Below are 22,946 nucleotides of genomic sequence, written 5' to 3' on the forward strand. Positions count from 1 at the left end.
CACCAGCGGGCTGATCGATTGTTGATCAAGCCACCTCCTAGGTCACCTCAACTGAGCGATCGAACTGGAAAATGGATTGAAACGATTGTGTAATGGGTCACCACCGATGAAGTCACATAACTGGCCCCAAAAACGGCGATCATATTCGGCCGCCATGCATCCATAAAGCACGATCACCATCGCGATGACGCACCCGGAGCACACGGGGTCACGGGATTGATCCACAAAACGGAGGCAAACAAACGGCAAGCACACACCCTCACTCTCGCCTCCGGTTGGTTGGCTGATTTATGGTTCCAAATTGCCCCAACCATCTCGATCGATCATTGCTCGATCATTGCTCGATCGCTTTGCAGTGGGGCTGACGGTTGGGAACTTCACGCGTGGGCCGAGGTGTTGGTGAACAATAAATCTTGAATCACGCCTTGAAATGAAGCCATCGCCGCAGTTGCTGCTGCTGCTGCTTAAGCCACTTATGTGGTGCTAATGCAGGGCGATCGAATCGTTTCGCACTTGCGCAGAGACCGCAACGACTGCATATCGGTCGGTTGGCAGCGCAATGCACTGTACCGCGACCGAGGTGCGCCCTGAAGGGCCTGGGCCATGCTTAGCCGATAACGAATACACCCAACAACCGAGCCTAATCTCAAGCCTACCTCCACCCCGGGGGCAGGGATGTCTCTCATAATTCATATCCCCTGCTTAGCACAGAACGATGCGCTCTCGGTGTTCTGGCCACTTTCTGCTCGTTCTTCTGCTGCTTCTTCCTGCGCAACGATTCCGACGGGTATCCAGTTGGTCCAGCACCCTTAGGGGATTTAGTGAATGAGTGTGAGTGCTGCCTGTATATTATCTCAATTAATAAATTTCCCCAACGCGACAAGTGACGCGAGGAAATTTATAAAAGCTTCTCGCCTGCTAGGCATTGCAGTCACTGGTGGTCAGTTTAAGTGGTTGTGGAAATGCCCCCGATGGTCGAGGTGATGCGGTGTGAGGCTTCGTACTTTACGAGCCTGTTGCCCAGGAAGACGTGCACCAAAGAGATTGGCCTGGCTGGTGGAGAGCTGGTTTTTCTGCCATAAACCCCGTGACTCATTAGTCAGTGCGAAAGGGGATTTAAGATCTCTCGCATTCAGTGCCCCCATCTCTGACAAGTACTGTTTGCTGCGTGAGAGAGCTCAGAGCGTACCGTGATCGCGATCGCAACTCCTAACGGGCTCCAAACGGATAACTAAAAATCATTAATTTATAGCTCCCTGGATCGCTGGCTGGCCAGTTCATCGATCGAACCAGAGCCCCGGTAACGCGGTACAATTGAAACGAAGAGAACGGGTGATCGCATACAGCTTCGATCGAAGAAGGGGCAGTGGCAGTGGGTAATAAAAATGATAACATAATTAACGCAATCAGTGTTCTTATTGTTCGCGATCGCGCGCGAACGCAAAATCCATACACACGCATAGAACTGCCGGCAGGAAAGGCGCCCAAACTTCGGAACGCTAACAGTAAAACCCTCGACCTCTCCCTCTCTCTCGCCCGTCCATTAATTAAGCCTTTCGCCTTTGCCATTATTATGATTCCGAATTTAAGGAGGTGCACGGGGGCGCGCGCGCGCTCAAAAGTGAGAACCGAGGTGGCGCTTCTTATCCTGTATTTTTAGTGAAACATTACCCTCTCACTCCGATTGTTGTGCTCGCTCGCACACACAGGCCGGACTAGCGGACAATACCTGGCCACGGCCGGCGTAAAAAGGGAATTAAAAAAATACAGTTGGACCCGCTACGGACGCGAATCTGTGGCGGCGTAGCGGCACGGTTCTACGGTCACCACGCAGCAGTCTCTGCGCAGCTGTTCTCGAGTCAATCCTTGCTATCTGTTTCCGGTTCGGTGGTCTAAGTGGCCCCCTTCCAGCGGCTCTGTATGGATTAAGCAAACCGCTGTTCGCCATAAAACCGTCCCAAATGTGGTAATTAATGCTATTTAAGCATTTCATTCCGGTACGGTACGCCCGATCCGTTCCGTCTTCGCCGTCGTCGTCGTCGTCGTCGTCGTCGTCGACAGCGTTCCAGCTGCGGAGTGCGGTCAGTTACGGATTTCCACGCGTCCGCGGTTCCCCGGGAACGGCTGCCAGTGTCCCGTGGCGAAGTGTCGATAATCCGGCACGCTTAACGATCCGTGATCGACCGCTCGAAAGTCCGCTTGAGCTGGAAGCGCAAACACACAAACAACGCCATTGTCTGGGTGTAATGGCGCCTGTTAAGCGGTAAACGTGCGCGCTCTCTTCCTTTTTCTCGCGCAAATGGTGACGCACAGCTCAGTGCTGGGCGAATCTAAGGGTTTTCGCATTGTTCGCGAAGAACCACCATGGAAATCTAGAGTTAAACCAAACGTGAGCAAGGATTTTTGCAACGGAAAATCTGATTTCATCAAGTGTTGATTGATTTTAATGGCCAGAAGAACATTCCAGAGCATCTGCTGCAGCACATTCCTCCCTCGTCAAGCATTATCGATCCTTCTTCAATCGTTCCTCTGCTCCAAAGCGAAGAAAGGATTCTATGCAGCCCTTGCGGTGCTGATCGATGATCACTGATCGAGCCCTCACCACGCCCTCAATTAGCGAGCGCAAATTGGAAATAAATTACTCGCGAGCGCGCGCGCGCGCCCCCCCCGATGAGAGGAGGCTGGTACATGGATGCCTTTAGAGTTCTCGCCGGTACGCCACTTGGCACCTAGTTCATCATCTTCTGGTACGGTAGCAGCCAGCGCATTACCGTGGGTGCCTTATGGGGGTTCAGTGGAGCTGCTGCTTGAGTGCAGACCTCGTGATCGCGTGCCGTAATGTGATGCGCTATGGCCCACTGAAGCAGGCAGCAGCAGCAGCAGCAGCAGCATCAGCAGCCAACATGCAACCTAATCACGCAGCGTGCACAGCAAAACGCGTGGCGCGCCTGTTCGTCGAATCGCATTCCACTTTTATGATCGTCCATTCTACGCTGAGCGCGTTTTCCGGCTAGACTCGGGTGCTGCAAAGACACCATTTAACCGCGAACGGCACGAGCAGGACCACCGCGCCATCATTTGCCGGTTGTAATTGATTTCGACTCGACTCGACTCGACTGTGGTGCACAAAGCTGGTGCGGGTTGAGTTGATTTCAATTTGCTGCAGCAGCACCAGCACAATGCGATTTCAATCTGCGAATGTTTTCAGCTTCAGCACGCCACCACAACCATTTTCACAGAATGATCGCGTAGAAGCGATCGTTAGCAATTAGACATGAGCGGAGCAGTAACAGCATTCCACTGTGGCACTGTGGCCACTATGTTTCAGAATGCATTATGCTCGCGCGCGAGATAATTATACGTTTTTTCCGCATTACAATTCGTTTCGCTAGCGCACTTTAGGGAAATAATGGTGATCCCATCCATGACCTACCTCGAATGTCATCCACGCAGATGCCCAAATCCTCCCGGTACGTGCTGAGATGCGGCAAACACTGGCACCGGCACTCGATGCCCGCATCCGATGACATATCTGGAATGGAATGACGAAAACAAAAAACGTGTAGAGAAAGGTGTCGGTGTCACTTCGTGGTGGCTCACCGAGCCGGATCGAAATAGTAAACAAGCAACACACCCAGGGGACCGAATCTCAAATAACGGACTAACGACTAATCGTGTCGGTTTGGAGACGGTCTGTGGTGTTGCTGATGAAATTTGTCATTTCCATCGGTACCAGACACACTCGGACTAGGACGATACTTACCGATTTCTCTGATCTGCTCCATACTTCCGGGCCCGTGACCGTTCGGGATGGCGGAACTGCCATCACGGTCGTGGTCTCCACGGTTGCCACCGATCGCTAGTTCCGCCGTACCGCTCGACAGCCCCACGCAGGTATCCATATCACATTTTTCTGGTTCTGGAAGGGGAGAACGAGAGAGACAGAAAGAGGCATAAGAAGACGCCAGGTTAACGGATGACATTCTGTTCTTCTTCAATTTAGCATTCAATCGAGAGGGGGAGAGAGATCCGAAGACATGGAATCTGGCGATGGATTGATCGACAAAGTGGAATCGGAAGATGGATCATCATGTCTGGAGGCAACGAAAAACAGACATTAAAAGCGCCGCAGAACATTCCAGCCACTGCAAAACGTTCTAAAAAGCAATCTAGTCTCTGCTTCTTTAGCTTCGCCTCCAGCTCCCGTTCCATACGTTCCAGCTCCCGTTCCATCCGCTCCCGGATGATTCAATTGACATTTCGTAGTTTTCCACGCTTTTACCGCACGCAAGGGGCCACAGCACGCACCAAGCGCATTCTGGGACACCCAAGAACGCACGCCAAATGGCCCTGCGGTACCTCCCGCGGCCCTAACTAGAACGGATATTAGCTAAACGACCGTTGCTGACACGCCAGAACCGTCGTTTGCGTGTTTATGTGGTATGCCGTGATGTCCAACGATCAATCGTTCAACGTAGATCGCGTGCCATTTGCGTGCGTCACACGCCACACGGCAGCAACTGTCACAGCAAACGGACTGCCGGCTGCGGGTTCTCCGATGAACTTACCAAATGTATAGAACAGATCGCCCCGGTGCAGGCGCGTCAGGTTGGAGATCCTCGACGAGTCGGTCGCCAACGGGTGGCCCATCCGCTTGTACAGAGGGTGGCCACGGCCAGCGTACTCGCTCGGTCCGAGTCCCAGAGCGCCCCTCAAGGGTACGGCCGTGGCGTGGGTCTGGTCAACGTGGGTCAGCATCAACGCCACCAGCACCACCACCAGGACCACCATCAGTCGATCAACGGCGGCAGACAGCAGCAGGTGCCCATGGGCTATGCCCGGCCGTGGCGCATCATAATTATCACGTCCAACGGGAGATGGCGGTCCCCTCGCCCACCTTCGTCTCCCTCTTCGTCTGCTCCTGCTGCTGCTGCTGCTGCTGCTCCAGGGCACAATCTTCATTGTCGTAGCCACCGGCACCAGTGGCATCGTCACGTCAAACGGCTGTACGCCAGGGCTGGGCGTTGTACCATCGCTGCTGCCGTCGGTTGAGATCCGTGGTGCGCTCCGGAGTCCGTTGCTGGTGCGTTCGGTGCGTGCATTCATGTGCTGCCGAATGATCTGCTTCAGATGCCGCTCATTAGCGCCTGCTCATCGATGATGGTGCTGCTGCTGCTGATGCCAGTATCCGGATCCTGATCAGGAATTGGGAGAAAAGACAAAAGAAAAACGGTGTGTTTTAGATGGGTGTGTAGAGGGGAGAGGTTTTAAGATGAGCAACAGGTCAAGGGGCACCGAAGCGAGCTTATTGTGTCTTAGCTTCCTTTCATTGCAAAACCCTGGACCGTAATCCAAGACGTAAGTGCGCGCCCATGCCAGGTCATCCAAGATGAAGATGCTGTGTTCCCCGGTATCGATGGAGCACTGGCCACTGGCATGGCACCATTACTCTCCGATAAAGGACACAATGAAATCATTAAACACTGTTTGAGGAGTAGGCAATTTATGGGCTTCACCGAGGGTTCACCGGGATCAAACTGCATTAGGCCCGCGTGCGAAGGGGTTGATTGATGATAAACGCTCCACGCAGGGGCATCAGCGGCAGCCCCGGTTTAGACGAGGCCAGTTGGACCACGGTAGCCTGGAAAGCGGTGGTTTCCTCCCATCTCTCCATTCTAACCTTCTCATAATTAGTGGCATGATTTGGCAACATTCACAAAGGTACCGTGGGCCCTTTTTTTGGGGTCGAATCCATCCTTCTCCCCGAAGAAGAAGAAGAAGAACAAGAACCATTTCCCGCAGAACATGCGTTTGATGAAGTTGTAAACGCCAATCGCACACATCGCGAGTAAATGTGGCCGATCTAACGCCGATACTTCGCTTACAACCGCGCGTGGATCGAACAGAACGGAACGGAATAAACCAACGGAATGGACGCCACAACGCCGCGAGTGTCGTGAGAGTTTCAACGCGGGCGCTCAATCTTGATCAATTTAGATTATGTAAATATTAAATTAGAGGAGTTCCAGGAACAGATTGAAGTGACCAGATTCGGCTGATTAATGGTCGTGCGCCAAGCTCCAAGCGGTGTGCTGATGAATTGATTACCTGGCGGGGTTTGACACGGGTGGCCGTTTCCGGATCGGTCTCGAGGAGTGACTAGGAGACAGTGACTTCTGGCCAATAAAACTCACCAGCCGGCGATTAATGTCTTAACATGGGTTCCCCCCGTGTTGCTAGAACGCGGAACACCGTAAGAGAGAGAGAGAAAGAGAGAGGTAGAGAAGCAGAGAGTAAACACATCGAAGTCATAAATCGATGACAACTCCCTTTTACGAGGCATCATCCCTGTGGTTCGATCGGTTGTTTTCTCTTCCAGCACCTCCAGCGATTCTGATTGAACCAACGGTTGCGCTGTCCGCAAACTGTCGCGTTGATGAGACATTTCACACACTCCGTATGTGTATGTGTGAACTGTATGTATGCTCAGATGCTCCGGCGCACGAGGCAAACAGTTTTAATGGTACCAGCGCTGGGTTCCTTTTGTTGTGCGTTAGATGGACGCTGAAATGATCTCAACACAAACTTCCATTTCGTGTTTGCATACCGGAAACCGTGATCACAATGCTCAATACTTGCATAACAAAAGGTGTAATTGAACATAAAGATCGAGATCGAGAGGCCTCGCACGAACAAGGTGGTCCGCGCGACCTTTCGAAACGACCACCACCACCACCGCGACAAGTAGATGAAGATGTTAACCAAGGGGAAGAATATTGCGTTCACAGCGCAGGCCAGCACCGATATGATCATGCGTGATCTCCTTCCCCAATTTGAGACAAACTTCTTCATACAATGTTCCGGACATCTGGTTACATCTGGGCACCGGATTGATAAGAAAACAACCAAATAACACGAGCAACTGTCACGCAGAGCAAGAGCAGACCACTCGATCACGCAACGCGCAACTCTCGCTCGAACTTATCTGATCACGCTCACACCTGTGATCGCCGTGCGGTACGCCCAGCGGCCAAATTTCTCCCTGGCGCAACCGAAGCATAATTAATTAGTATTCCATCGGCAGGGAAACAGCGGGCTGTCTGCTGATGGCGCCCCGTTGGCTTCAAGGTGCGGTCATCATTTAAATTGAATCGCTGCTCTGATCAGAGCGCAGCTGATTAATCTGTCCTGGTGTGTGGGTCTGGGAAAGACCGAGTTCTGGGTGGGTCTTCCCCGATCAAAAGTGTGAGAATGAAAGCGTTTTCCAGTTTTACGCTTCACAAGCACTCGGATCGTATCGGACAGAGGCCAATGAGCATTGGTTTCTGGTTCGTGGTTTCTCCCAAAAAAAAAAAAAGCAACCACACTTCTGGGTGGTTCTGCTGGATGCGGTTCGTATCCTTCATAGGACCGCGAACATTCACAATTCGTTCGCGTTATCGTGATTGACTGTCCTGCGGCCAGGTTCGCGTTTTGATGGACCCGCTACATGGTCGTGCCAGGCCAGCATAATGAGGCTGTGCGTTCCATTAACGTTTTCACGCCTGCAGGGCATACTTTGGAGGCTATTAAGATGTGATGCGAACTCTTAGCATCTGAAATTGAACTTTTCGTGAATGGCCTCCGCACTGAATCTGTTTCAATTGATTTTTATTTTAAAATAAAAATCGATGGACTCCCAAAACAGAATAATTGATTTTGCGAACGCAATATTGCAACGGAATGGATTCGAAGGTATGTTTTTACGATTTGCAGCTCCAATTTCGTTAAGCAACGCGATAATGAGGCGCCACGGAGTACCGAAATAACATTAAAAGACCTCATGGTTCAGAAAGGAACCTTCTGTAGGGGACCCATCGGATTATGCTGGACCGTGGAGCGTCGTAAAATATGAGCGACCGAGTTTGCTCACGTAATGAAAGTGTTCCAGCACCGCTTTTTCCGAACACATTCGCCGGGAATGGCGCCGGAGCAGCAACCATCCAATGCGCCCTCGAGCCTGCCATAAACTATCTTCAAACAATCATTAACCATCATCGATGCTGCAGTGTCCACACAGCAGTCGAACAGGGAAGGAATTGCCACTTAATCAGTGCACGATGATGAGGTGAATGCTCATGCTGTAAAACATAAAACAGTTGAACATAACCATCACGTCACTACCTTTCGTTTTAGTGCCATTTAGTCTGGAGCAGGCTAGTCAGGAGGTGCTCCAGCATAATTTCTTCATTTCCACACTCCAGCGCTGCTCTGCTTGTGCGCAACGAACGTAACTTAATGGCCACCATAAAAGGTGATAGAATTGTCTGGCATGTCAAGGCGCATGACGACAGCGCGCGATGCCGGCTCGTCAACCTGTACGCGAAGGCCGCGACAAGTGGCCTCGACCTCGAAGGATCTGTGCATTTTGTTTGCGACCGGAACAGGAAGCTGCCACTAAACGTTCGCAGCGCTGGTGTTGCCCTGAATTGATCGGATCGGAACCGGTGTACCATATATGGTGATCGATCGCTTGCATTAAATTACCGATCACTGCTCAGCGCCTTTCGGATATGATATGCAGCGCAAATTGCCCTCAACCCCTGAGCTCGCTGATTGGTGAGCCCGCTGATTGGTGAGGTGAAAGGGTGAGGGCCGGTAATCATCGATCGGAGACGCGCATGAGCAGCAATTAGAAATTCCTATCCAAGGGCCTGCCTTCCATGATTGCCTGCGTCCGAGATGCATATTTTTGCATTCCGGAGTCTGTCGCGAGGCCCCTGTCGGATCAGAGAGCCATCTAGCAATTTCCCGAGGACAATTATGAAAAAATGTGTCCTTCGACGGGGACGAGGACGGGACGGGTGCTACCCATCAGCCTGGCGGCGAACGTCGATAAGAAGAACGTATTAAACAGCTAGTTTCTATAATTAAGTCAACTCGCTCCCGGTCGGCCTTGCAGTTCCCGTTGTAGGCGAGGCCACGGCACACCAAGCTAACGTTAAAGGGACGAACATTAACGTCGGTAAACACCAGCACCTCCGGCAGCAAGGTGACCACAGGAGGAGGACGAGAAGAAGAGCAAGAAGAAGAGAAGTACTGGCAACTGGTACCAGTTGTTGGCTCCATTTCTGCACACACATTCGCTGGCCACCGTTTTATGATGCCTTTTCTGAATAAAATTAATTAGCTCAAAATGGGGACACACTCCGAACTGGTTCTATCGGCACGGTCGGTCGTTCTATGATCCACGCAGACGCAGACGAGCAGAGCAGACCACCCGCAGACCCGGTTACACATTTGTTGTACCGATCGGACCGATCACCTGACTGAAACAACGAAACGGACCTATATCTAATCCATCCTAACCTTCTTCTTCCAGCCAGCCAGCCACCCAGACAGTCGTCAGTCAATCATCGGGGCTGGTGACAGTGCGTTGACCACCTCACGCCGCAGTCGCACAGTTTCGCACCGTTGGTTGCAGATTTGTTTTTCTTCGTTTCCGACTTTGTCCAATCGCCGATCGCTGGACGAATCCGTTTTGGATTCTTCGGGCGTGTGCGAATCAACTAGCCGATGAGACAAAGTAAGGGGACATCGTGGTGTCTGGTGGTCGATCGGAATCGCTTGGTAAGGTCCCGTTAGATCCCGCAGTTATGTCGTACGGACGTAATTAACCGTAATTGGTATTAATTGTGAATCATTCCACTTGGTTGACATGGACTCTTTGTCGCTTTTCCAACAACAACAATCCGGAACCAATAGCAGACGTGGCGATCGGAACGGAATGGTGATCTACAGTTATCGGAAGAATGCATTTGGCGATCCTCCTCGCGAGTACATCAAACAAGCATTGTTGGAGGTGCTTATAGAGATTGATTTGAATGCTAGCGAGAACGAATCTTTTGACTTTGTTACCCTTGGACACCAAAGAGCGCTTCTCATGTACCATTTTATAGCACTTTAAAAGGTACCACACTCGAGTGATTTTCCAGGAGTTCCCCCTCCCCCTTTATGACAGTTAAGCTGTTCGACGCTCGACGCGATATTGGCGATAAAATAAGCTTCCACGAGCGTACGATCGCGCTCGCTGATTGCACCGTTTACGTGAACGAATTTATGACGCGAACACGAAACTGCGCACACCCCTTCCGAACCGGAGACCTATGTTTAGCGCAGGAAAAGTTTATTGAAAGATGAAGATCACTAAATCGCCAACTTGGCATGCGTCCGATGCGTCGCGCGAGCGCATCCACGAGTCAAATCACCACCATCGACCGTCGTCGACGATCTACCTACCGATAATAATGGCGAGGTAGCGCAGCACACGTAGAATATTGGATGCTCGGCGTGGCGATTGAATTGCGGAGCGAGCGAACGATCGAGCGCGGCTTGGCTTTATGGTGTATGTGCCGACACATGCGGAACATGCCGCGATCGATAATTATCCGCGTACAGAGAGAAGACGGGACCGCGGACCGCGAACCTCCTCGGCTTCTCGCGTCGACCTCGCGTATCGAACTTTCCTAATCTCAAACAATTACCGCAGTATGATATCATCGGTACTGTAGCGAAGGCTCACGGTGCTGTTGCTGCTGCTGCTTGTGCGTCGCTTCTTCAAGATTCCTCCTTTGGGATCCCCGATAGAGGCACGAGAAAACTGCGGGAAGCTCACAAGCAGGTTGCAGACGAACAGGTTGGGTAGCATAGGCTATTTCTCTCTCTACTGCAACCTGATTCTTTTTTTTTTGCGAGCACAAGCATCACCTAGCAGCTCCAGTGTAACACTCGTTTGTTCCTCCGCCTTTTTTACCCTTTTGGTGGTATTAGCCTTAGCCCACCGGCAGCTCAGTGGGGAGCCATCTTCGCGTTATGGTGGCCATTTGGTCCGTTTATTCCCGTTTGTTTCCTACCCTGGAGGACCCGCTTCGATGCATTTACGCCCCGGGAGTAATCGAGTAGCAGCAGCAGTTCTCGATTTACCGGTTGGTTGGTGTCCTACTATCGCTCCAAATCTGGTCTGCACGTCGACGTGGTGACCGACGACGACGATCGCGGCTCATCGACGAGAACTTATTGAATTCCTAAGCCCCTTTCCAGACCGTCCGTTAGGAACCCTAATGAAGATCCCTCGATCCCACAGAGAGTGTTCGCCTGGAACGCGATCTGCGCGCAAAGGAATCGTTTTTCATTTGTTTTTCACCACGCCATGCCACACCAGCAGGCCATCGCAATGCTAGGAAAAAGGGAACTCGCCGCAGTGGCCGTAATGTCGCGAAATGTCGCTGACCATTCGCTAAGTCGTTTGATGGAGGCTTGATAGCAAGCTTACTTACATTACAGCTGAATGCAGCCGCCATGCTCCGAAATTCCACAACACAACAAGATGCAACAGCAAGGAATGGCGCGCACGGTATGCGTTGCGTGCTCTGCACTCGCAAAAGGACCTCCGTCCCGCGAACTGGCGAACCTCCTATTAGGTTAATTTGTAGCAGAACGCCGCCTCGGTGGACTCGGTAGCCCTTTTTGGGTAGCGTCACGACTTGCTCTTTATCAATTTGTTAGCGAGCGCCATCCCCGTGTGTATGCAAATGAGCAACGAATCCGCGCGCAGCATTCCATTCCAGGGCAAAGCAGCCACGTGCCGGTCGGTTGGCAATACAAGTTCATTCCGGAGCATCGTGCGCAAGCTGATCCCGGGATGGAATGCGTAAAGCGGACACGCGCTGATCCTTCCTGTGTATTTGGAGCACCTTTGAGGGTGCTTCCATGTTGGGGGAGGGGAGGAACTTGAACTCCGGTCGGACGCACAAGTGACGTTGATTAGCGACCGGTCGAATCGAGGTCGCACACGCACTCGAGCAGCGATCGAACGATGTCCTAGTCAGCGAGCTAATCGTGCCAGCGCCAGGAAAACAATCGACTTCAGCGCGATGTTTCAGGCTCATCAGGGTACGCCCTTATATTCAGTGAACAATAGATCGATCGATCGACCAAACGATGAACGCTTAAAACTGTCGTTTGTATGTAAATGACGATCATCAGACGCTGTTGAAGCGGATCGACATTTCACCGAACAAACAACTTTCGCCTCACCACATTCTGGGTGTGTTTTTCATGCGTCAGCGTGAAAACGTCACTCCATCACCGCAGCCACTTGATGCCATTGATGCGGGATGAAGGTGATGAGTCAATTTGGTGCGGCCAATCTGGTGGGGGGTGCTTGGGGGTTCTGCGCCCTCGATGACGATGGAGTGGCCCCTTTGGTCGCTTGTTAAGTGGCTCGCTAAGTATGTCATAAGGCACTTCTCCGTGGAAAATGCTGGCTGGCTGACTGGCTCAGACTTTGAGCCTTCTTCTTTACTATCCTGCCACTTCTTGGAGCTCCGCTCTGTGATAAGCCCTCGGTAACCTTTCCGGTTCATCGTTTACGCTGTATGATGTCGTTACATAGTTCTCTCATCTCATCCCCCGTTCCTCTATCTAATTAGCTACCCTCGAGAAGCGTGGATTTGTGGCGAGCGTATGGCACTCCTCTTACGCAGCTTCCCAGGAACCGTAACCGTTCTTTAGCACTCGAGGCGCTCGACCCTTGACCACTTGATGAGTATTGAACTCCCGGGCGTGCAGCAACATGGTGGAGTGTGGTGCGAACTCACTCTCAGCATCAGCTCCCCTGTTAGATCTCAAAGGGCCGCTTGAGGGATCCTCAACCACCACAACACTTGCTACTGCGCGCGTACACCGAGAAGTGCATCGAGAACATCGAATACCGGAACAGCACATCGTTTCCGAGATCCGATAGAACGCAGAAGGTCCAGGTGCTACTACTGCATCGGCACATTTGCATCTTCAAAGCGCGCCAACTTGTGGTTTCATAAACTGTACGATCATGGTGACAGCTGCAATTTGCTCGCCGGGGCGTAAATAGGCCCGGTTTCGAGCCGCACCGATTGACGGCATAATCCTCAACATTATCCCAGAGATCGTGGTCGCTTTATATGCCACTCCGCCCGGATCATCAACGCCCCAACTGCTGAAAGAAGGCAAGCAAATTAGTTGTTTCCCGGTTCTCGGACTCGCTGTTTCTCGGCTTTACGATTATCGTCACCTTAGCAAGGCAGCCGACCAAGACCGTGCGAAGATCATTCCCTTCCTTCCGTCCGATCGACCGCGCGATCTAATCCAGGCAATATAAACCGTAAACCCCGCTACGTTGGACGGGTGCGTTTGGTGGTAGCTCGGTGGTACTATTTACCGAGCCGATAATCCATTCTCGGCCGCCAAATGGCTAGCAATTGGCAGCTCGGTACTCGGTGTTCTACGGGGTACGGGGCGTACGGGTTGCTGGCTACCAGTGGAAGCTACCTAGAAGAACGTTTGCCAGCAGACCAGCTACCTCTAGCACCAACTACAACGAACCAAATGACTACCGAATGGCGGTAATTTGAGCGATTCATTGAAAGGTATTGTTGGTAATTGTGTCTGATTATCTAGATCCACCAGCGAACTACCACGCACAGACGCACAGGCGCACAGAGGCATCGTAAACCGATTCGGTTTGATGAGGGGTCCTTTGGCGTCGCTCGCTCTCGGAGCGAAACGATCAGGTGGAACAGGTACAGGTGCTACAGAGCCGTCGAAGCAGAACGACCGATCGTGGAGGCGCAAGAGAAGAGCAAGTGGTGGAAATTTTGAGACGAGATCGACGTGCTGGCGAGCCCGAACGGAGCTGAATCCGGAGGGGTGCTACCCGTGCTACGATCAGCAAGCTGATTATTATTATCATTACAGGTCTAGCCGGATGATGGTGCCAGTGCCCCCGTGCCGTAGACCGTACAGACTGATTCGTTGGCAGCAGCAGCAGCAGCAACAGCAGCATCATCATTCTGGCGAACCGGTTCACCTGGTTCGGTGTGCCGCCTTCCCGCCGACCGCCGAGATTCTAATGACGCGCTAGCGCTGAGTAATGCGCCTTGCAATCAGCATAAATCACTCAATTTATCGATCGATTGTATGATTGATCCAGCAGTTTATGATTTTGATAAGATAGAGCACGCACGCACGTAACATTGGAAGTGGAAATCTCGTACCCTGCACAGTGATGGCAGGGTATAATAAAATGGTTCCATCTTTATAGCGCCGATCGTAGCGAAATGGCGATTAAACACAACGTCTAACGTGCTCTCTAAAAGGTGCACTGCACTCCCTTTAACACATGCGATGGCGGTTGTTGGTGGTTTTTTTTTATGGGAAATAAAATAGAAAAGGCTCTCTGTGGTGCTCCCTTCCTTGCTCTCTAAACGATCGGCATATGTCACTTTCTAGGGAGAGTACGATTTTGCATCAAAAATGCAAAAAAAAGAAACCACGCTGTGCGATCGCTCTGTGCCTCTCGTTTGACCCGTCAGTGTTCAAAAGACTTCAATGCGAGCGCATCTATAAAAGCGACGAACCCCGGCGGGAAGCGAACTCCGAGCTGCATCTTCATTCGTACGGCACCAGAGGGACGCCGATAGGAAATCGCATAACGAATTGAGTACTTAACGAGGTGAAAGAAAGGGGCAGAGGGAGGGTTCCTGGTGATGGTTTTCCTAATAAAAAGCCGTTTTAAAAGTATTTTCTTTTAATGGCTGTCGCCCGATCTGATCAAACCATTTCTTCATCACCTCTCGGTTGCTCGGTTGCTTTAAAGCTCTCCTGGCTCTCCCGTCTCGTCTCCTCCCATCTCCGGCCTATCCACTTCTTCATTCACATGCTATCCACATGCACATCATGTTTGCTAACGGGCCCCGCAGAGCGAATGGAACGCACTTTCCGCACCACTCTCCGTTTCCCCCCATTCCGGGGGTCGCCCTTCGTTCGACAACAAGTGCAACGAGTTTTGTGAAACAAGTTCCATCTTTGTACAACCATCTCAGCGCACATCCTTTTGCCTAGATGATAACTGGGCAGCACACGGCGGGGAGAGAGATAGAAAAGGTAGAAGAAGAAAAAGAGGAGCAAGGGGAAGGTGGGCAAAAAACAATCCCCCGTTGCATGCGATGCATCTCGACTGTTTGCGACTTCAATCAAAAGGGGGTTCGCACCGGTTCGGGCGTCGCAGCGGCCACCACCACCAACGTGGTCTCCGTGGTTGATAAAACCAGATTTGAGCCAAGTTCAATGCTATCCGCAATCCGTTCCCTCCTTCTCCCGTGATGTCAATAACATCTTTCGCCGCGATCGCCGCTTAGAAACGACACGCCAAAAGATAGCAACGAGATCTCGCCGGCTGGCTGGCTGGCTTGTGGAGAGAGATTGCAGCTGCAGCTATTTAGACATCCCTGGCCCATACGCAGATCCTGTTACCTGTTATCCTCCTACGAGGTGGTGCTCCCACACACCGCACACCGCACTTCGCGTACAAATTATGTTGCCCTAGATCGATATTTCAATCCACGAAGAAGCTAAAGCTGGCTGCAGATCGCGGACGTCCTCGCGTGCGCTCGTTTATGTAATGATCGTCGGCTGCCTCCGTCTCCCCCCGTGTGGCCGTGTGGCCTTCACTTGCATCGCCGTTTGCCGCGGATTGAAATGGCGGTCCTCCCATCCCATAACGCCATCCAGCGGCCACACTAAATTGTATCACCGGGCGCGTCGGTCGCCTTCATATCCACCCGCGATCGCGAAGCCATTATGTAAATTAAATTATCCGTCCCTTGGGATGAAGGGGACGCCGAGGGAAGCGGTGCACATACTCTCATAGACGAGAACGTGCCGAGGATCCGATTTCGAACGGTCAAACCGAATGGAACCGGCTCCATGGGGCAACGAGGCCACGAGGCACTTCCGACGACGACGACGACGACGAGAACATGGACGAGATCCCGAGGGACGATAAATCTGGTCCGGTTTCTCGGTCTCGGCCACGGCCACTCGGTTCCTTCCTTCTTTGTTTTATTGTTACCGGGGGCCGGAGATTACCAGGAAGAGGACGATGCAACGAGCAACGAGTAAAAATAAAATAAAAAAAAAGCAACGAGGTACGCAACGCGATCGCACTCGATCGTTGTCAATATGTGAGAATGTGTGGTGCCTGTTCGTCCTGCCCTCCGTCCGGTCCTGGTCCGGACTCGATCCCGTTCGTTCGCCTAGATCGAAGGAATCGTTCACGCGATCATCTAGCGAGTTGAGCCCAGAGGGAAGGGAATGGTCGGATCATACTTTATGTAATGTTACGATATTATTGTTTCACTTCCACAGCACCATCACCGCACCAGCGGGCACCCCTGTCTCGGACGCAATGGACACAAAATTGCAAAACCTTCACACCGTGGGACACGGACACCAGGGCTCAACAAAATGCCTGGCGAACGGCTTAATGGCGTTTTTGCATGTTTGTGCCAAATGGGCTTAACATCACCAACCGTGCGTTTGACGTTTTGTCGATCGATTTTTAGAGCTTTGCCCACTTACGGAACCCACGGAATGTGGTTGCCATTTGTGCGAGAACGGCGTACGCGATCGCCATCTTCCACAATATCTTTCGTGTCTCTCGGTTCGGACTGGCCATTTCCGGAAGGAAGGACGCACGAGAAGCGGATCAGAAGCTTGAGCGTTGTGTGAACGACACCGATTACCTCGAGGGGTAAGGCGATTCCGATCGCTGGGATCCGGTCGATGGGCGGATGTAAGCTTGTTCACGATCATGCTCCGAGGCGGGATAATTGCTAATCGTTTAGCGGAACAAGCGGACGTTAACGGGTGTTTGACTTCCGTTTTTGTGCCGGGTAAAAATGGTAAAATATGGGCTGACTGACGCTGATGCACTCGCATTGATAAGCGATCGCAGCATAATCACCGTGTCACCAGACAGCACGTACGCAGAGATGCGATAACTGATCACTAGGGCACGTCATATCCGTCAGACAAATGATAAAAAAAAACCAACGTTGTGACTACCTGTTTCCGGATGCACTGGTGGTTATGCTCTCATTACTCAACATGATTCAACCATGGCGTCATCACCAACAATGGACAGATGAAGACGTTAACAGGAGATGATCAGGAGTGCGCTGGAGCCTCCGCCACAGCAATACGGGCACGGAAGGTCAGTCCAAACACACGCCCTCTCACTGGCAGCAAAAATGGTGGCCAATTCGCGCGAATAAATTAAGAAATTAACGACCCATCTCCACCGGTGCTGCATCCAATCTTGCAGCGCTGACCCGTGCCCATCGCGGACGCAGTCCAATCACTCCACTCCTGGGCCACCAGCACCAGCCTGGCACAGCCAGCCTTTCATCCTCTTTTGCCTTTTGCCTGTCTGGCAAGCATCATCGCGGAAAGGGCGTAATTGGAAAACAAATAAAAGCGCACCCCGCCTGCAACCCTTTGCCGGACATCGGGTGCTACCAGAGACCGGCTGACCGTTGATCGCGACCGGTGACGGTGGTGAACGGTGAAACAATAAATCAATTTTACTGCCGAGCGCTTTTCCTGTGAATCCACGCACCTTGTAGGGGTTGGGTGGAAGTGGTAGGAAAAATTGCGTCTGCTCGGGCTCTGGAGTCCCCCCTGGAGTGAGGGGCATCTATCCATCCATCCTGCGTGCGCGCGCGCTCACCCCTGAACCATACCGGTGGCCGGTATGATACGGGCTCCCCTGGTCGGTCTCGACAGAGAGACAGAGAGAGAGGTTGCTGACTCTCGACGTCTGTGTGCGACCCCGTGCGACGTCTGAAGGCTGAAGAAGAGATCATTCCACGCCAGCGAGGGATGAGGGATGTAATCCTCCAGTCCGCTAGGTGCTGGCCATGCACCGGACGAACGGACATTTGATTTGCTTTCCTGTTGAGCGCGCGCGCCAAGGGAGCGAGGAGCAAAGAAACGGCCAACGAGAAAAGGGTAAGGAAACTTGCTTGCTGGCCAGTTTTTCCAGTTCACCGTTGTTGGGAAGCACCGTTTGGAGGGAACGGGAGGGAGCAAAAACAATTTATGGGATTTAGAGAAGTCGATTACGTTGGCGCTGTACGCTGTAGATAAGCAGCCAAGAGGATGGTCCACAGGCGCGTTGAATGTCGAGACGAAGGAGCTGCTGCAGCTGCAGCGCTTTGCAAGTGACCTTCTCAGTTGCCATTCGTTGGCCAAAGGATCGCTGGTGCTGGTGCTAGACACAAACGGCATGTGTCGAGGCATGAAATTGGATATGGTATTATTTGTTGGCAAACATCGCACTCGCATGAGTTGTTTCGCACCGAATTCGTCTTTCTGCTGGCTGGCCAATGGCTGCAGCAAACAACAATCGACCGGACCAGGGCCATGGTCAGGGGCCAGCATTCCTTGGAACCTGTTCCTCCTTCCCGGGATCACTGGCGTAGGCAAACATGATCAATTCTCATTAAGCGCTTGCCCATCCCAAAAGCAACAGCGCAAACATCAATTGTTCACACGCATCGCTAGCTTGCGCACCTTTTACGTAGGTGGCATCCAGTGCCCCGGGAAAAGGCAACCCCAGACGACTGGACTAGAGACTAGCGAATGCCAAAGAAGTTGAGTTTTTTTTTTTGCGCACGTACGGCGTTGATCATTTGCCAGAACTGGGCGTACGTGCTCGCGCTGCGTTAGAATGTAAAAAAAAACACAATCGAGCCACGGAATCGCTTAGCTACGCATCGTCGCTAGTTGGCGCAGTGTTGAGGCCGAGTTCGCTTCGATCTACTACTGGCCGACGTCAAACAGGTCGCCAATTAATAGCCTTTTATCGGTCATGAATATTTATGCTGCGACGCGTCAGTGTGCAAAGTGCAGTAGCACAGACTGGGATCTTTCCTCTTATTGACTTTGTAGACCATTCGCTTATCGCATGATTCGTTCTCTAGAATCTTGTTACCGCCGACGACGACAACGACGAGCCATTAACGCATGCCGCGGGATGCGCTCACCGTGCTCTGTCACCGTGCATTTCCTGTTTCCATTTTTTTTGTCCCGGCTGTTACTAACGGTGTCAGGAGCATCATCGGAATACACATCACATGTGAAGAGATAGCGCAGAGTAGATCGACTGCGGTCGCGTCAACGCCAGATTCCAATCTGGCGGACGTCTGTACTGAGACGTCTAGCAGTCGACGGTGACTACTGTGTGCACCGTTTTTGAACCCCTACTGATGGATTGGTAACGAAATATGTTGCGAGAAGTTTGAATCAGGGGCACTACGCCAAGGGGTTGTTACTTACGTTACGTTTGCTCTCGTAGGCAAGGAATGATCGATGCGCAAGAACAGATCCCACTCCGGTTGTGATGCAAGATAAGCCGGCTGCCAGCTGTCGAGGTCTTCGTTTTCGCTTCGATCCAGCACGGCTGTGCGTATGGGGAAGCTGCTGAGCGGCTGCTGAAAATGGGCAAAACACATCGCCGAGTTAATCACATCGCTGAGCAGAGTGTGTGGTGACAGTTGAATTGAAGGTTGAGCTGATGCTCGCAATTGCGAAATGTCATCCCAAGGGAAGATATCATTAAGGGGCTGGAAGAAGTTAACGGCAGAGATTGAGTTGGTGGTGATGATAGAGCCTGGTATCAATGCTAGGGATCTCTTTTCAATCGTTGTTTCTAACAAATCTTGGTTGGTTCGCCAAGTAAGTTCGGAAGAAGGCGCAATAGAACTGAAGCACTTACTGCTCTTGATCTGCTGAACCCGATAAGCTGAGACTTCTCTTTGATCTGCGCACAAACGATAATGAGGGACGAATAAAAGTTGCACTTTTGGCGAATGAAAACTAGATCCACATCACTTATTATTCGCATGTTTTTGAGGTTGTCTGAATTTTTTAATTTTTATTTTATTTGAAGCAAAGGAGGCTGCAGCACCAACGAAATAATTCATGTTAAGTCCCTCGCTACGGTAGCTTACCGTTGCACCAGTCGAGATACCATATTCATGAGCACAGCACAGTTACTAGCCAAGCCAAAAGACCACCAACCAAACACCTTCAACATTTGCGCTGAATGAATAAAAGCAACTCATCGTCGCCGTGCTCGGTGCGTTACTCAAACGATTTATGGGAATCAACAGTCGCTCATGCTGGTGAGCATGTGTGTAAACAACGGGGCATAAATATGCGCGCTACCTTTCTCGTCAAGGAGGAAAAATTAACAAATCATCACTTCAAGCGATCGCGATCGTGCGTTACGCTCTGAAACCACCGAAACCACCTCCCACTGGTTCCCTGGTCTCAAGGAAACGGTCATCACGATGCACCTTTGATAATTTTTCACTTGGTGGAGGTTGGAGAACGACCAGCACTACCTCCAGTATTCAGTATCTCAGTCCGCCTCCGCGAGGTGAGCAAAAATTTGCTGACAAAATTAAGATAAGCACCCGAGGGAGGGTGGAAGGGTCCGTGATCCGTGATGGTCCTGATGATGGTCACTAATTCCCCCTTTCCGAGTTCCCTTACGTGGCCCCCGGGGATCACAAAGAAAGACGTGAGCAAGAAATGAGCTGCCGGGCCGCGCTGGTTGACAAATGATCAATTAATATGCAATTCCGCTTCGCGCTGCTAATCGTCCCGATCCCGAGGGAAGCTGCAACGGTGCACCGGTGGCCACCGGTTCCTCGGTGTGGGCCTCTTATAAATATTCATCCCTTCCGGGCGGCGTCACAGAACGGCCAGCCAACGGACCAGCTGATGGTACGTATAATTATCATTAAAATATCATCTCGAAGGCGCGCGCCTGCGCTCGTGTGTATGGCTGTGTGCGCGATTGTGCAGCCAACCAGGAGGCCAGGGAAGATGCACCGGGGCGCGCCAGTCCCACTAAATCGTCCCCGTCGAACCCGGGGACCTCGGTAAGGAACGCCTTAATCGACGCGACGGTTGTGGATTGGCTTGGCTTCCTTTCCCTCCGGTCCCTTCCTTACGTAAGGATGAATGCTACCGATCAAGGTCGTCGTGGTCGTCGTGGTCACCGTGGTCGTCGGCAGACCTTCCTTTGGTCATTGGGCGCTGGTCGCGGAACGATAGCGGTAAGCTGGCGGAGTTAACGATTAAAATTATTTAAACATCGAGCGCTTCTTTCGAGCTCGCCGGCTCCCGATAGGCTCGTTCTGCTCGATGCCCCTAGCCCCGAAGGTGTTGGAATGTCGGGGCTGACTAATGGCCATTGATTCGGTAGGCCGCGCCGCTAAAAGTTCCGCTAGAAAGTGCAGTTATGACCGAGGTGCATCTAGGGTCCGAGGACGCTTAAGCGATTTTTGCAAAAGAAGTATCCAACTGCATGGCATTTCAAGCTTCTTTTCCACCTGTCCAACTTATGGGCTACATTGTAGAGTCCGGTTTTTGCTCTAATAAAGTCCACTACAGCCGCTTCTGAAGATGCACTAGCCAATGGTAGACAGCTCGCGTAAGGTGAAGCGTGCCAGAAGGAAATCAATTTCTTCCTCACTCGCTGCTCGAACTGACATAAAGGTATCACTTGCATTCCCTCCCGCTCTCTATATGTACCTAACTGAATGATCTGTCCAGCTAACTAACGACCTTCTGCTCGATCTTCCTCGAAACTTCCCATTCTAGGGTGTCCACCCTCGACAGATCCCTGGAAGGCGCTCCGCTCAAGCCGGCTATTTCCTCCGTGTGCACCGATCTTCCATCTTGACCGCATAATTGTTGTAACAAATTCGTACCATTTATTAAATGGTCAACGAGAAGGAACGAGACCAGCCCAGTCGAGTCGAGAAGGTTTCGCTTCTGAAGGGGCGCTCCCTGGTATGCAAACGTCTGCGTGTTGCAGGTCCTCGCGGACAGCTCGCGGACTGCTCTCTAGGCTAGGGGACGGAGACCTGTTTTTCCGCTTTTCAACGCACGCCACCACAGCTCGACCAGTGTACTCCGGTAATATAAATCAAAGCACGGCCTCTCTCTCTCTCTCTACGGTTGTCGTCTTGCTGGCTGCTGCGGCCGCTCGTGCTCCGGGCGTACTAACTGGGCCTCTCTCCGCCCCAAGGCCTGAGGATGTTCCAACCTTTCAGACACGAGTGATGGCAGCTAGGATTAGAGACGTCCAACGGCGGAAGGCTATCCTCGAAGGACCGTGGTTTGCCACGTCGCGCTGACAGGCAGTACATAGCGAGCTAGATCGATCGTCTCCACGATGCAGACGCGGACCGGTGTTCGTGTCGTTCGGTCGCACGGGATTTTTGCACGGAATCCAGCGACTGATTTGTGTATCAAATCGGCGGGACTAGGCACGTGATGTGGGGCATGGCTAGCCGCTTCCAGAGAGAGAGAGTCGCGTGGACACTAAGGATGACAGCGGGGCCAGCCAGCGACTAGCCTACGCGCATCATCATCTTCCAGGGGCCTCCAGTGTCTGTGGATCGCGCGATCCATGATTGCACCAGAACGTTAATTACAACCTTCTGCTCATGAGCGCACACATGCACGCGGTGAGACCCTGTTACAACATGCCATTAATAACCTGGTGTGACAGGGATGCTGAGGTGGGCTGCCGCAGCAGCAACATTCTTCAACCAAACAGCATCAGCTCCAAACGAGCAATCCAGAATCGAAAAAAAAAAACTAGCAGCATGTCTGCATAAAAAGTGAGGTTTCTTTCATGGACCGGATGTTGCAGGGGATTAGAAGAGAAAGAACTGAGTGTGTTTGTGAGCTGATAGTCCGAACGGGAAATTTCGGGAGAGAAGCCTCAACGATCACCGATCATCATTCAGGCGATTGCGTCATTGGTGCGGTTGTTGAGAGCTGTTTCTCCTTTTTTATTGTTGTTCTTCTTCTTCTACTTTCGTCATTTTTTTTTTTTTTGCTTTGGCATTTCCGTGCACACCCACTTTCCATCCATCGTTTTTCCATCGATGAAAAGTGCTTCCTTCCGGTGTGTTTCAATGTGCGATCGTGAGGTGGGGTGCGATGTGGTGATGCGTTTGCGGTGAGGTTACAATTCAACCACACGGCCACTCAAACCACTC

The 22,946-nt window shown here is 51.8% G+C and overlaps 1 protein-coding gene across 1 annotated transcript in view; it reads right to left on the reverse strand.

Annotated features, from left to right (window-relative positions):
• LOC126576679 (uncharacterized) overlaps positions 1 to 4,791 on the reverse strand; it is a 33,249-nt gene extending 28,458 nt beyond the window's left edge. Inside the window, exons 1-3 of the mRNA XM_050237985.1 lie at positions 4,569 to 4,791; positions 3,764 to 3,919; positions 3,434 to 3,532 (exon numbers count right to left, since the gene is read on the reverse strand). Coding sequence (XP_050093942.1) covers positions 3,434 to 3,532; positions 3,764 to 3,919; positions 4,569 to 4,791 — 478 coding nt within the window. The remainder of the gene's footprint in view (positions 1 to 3,433; positions 3,533 to 3,763; positions 3,920 to 4,568) is intronic.
• Between the last annotated feature and the right edge of the window lie 18,155 nt (positions 4,792 to 22,946).

This window comes from Anopheles aquasalis, chromosome 3, assembly GCF_943734665.1.
Source record: "Anopheles aquasalis chromosome 3, idAnoAquaMG_Q_19, whole genome shotgun sequence".
In the NCBI taxonomy this organism is placed as follows: Eukaryota; Metazoa; Arthropoda; class Insecta; order Diptera; family Culicidae; genus Anopheles; species Anopheles aquasalis.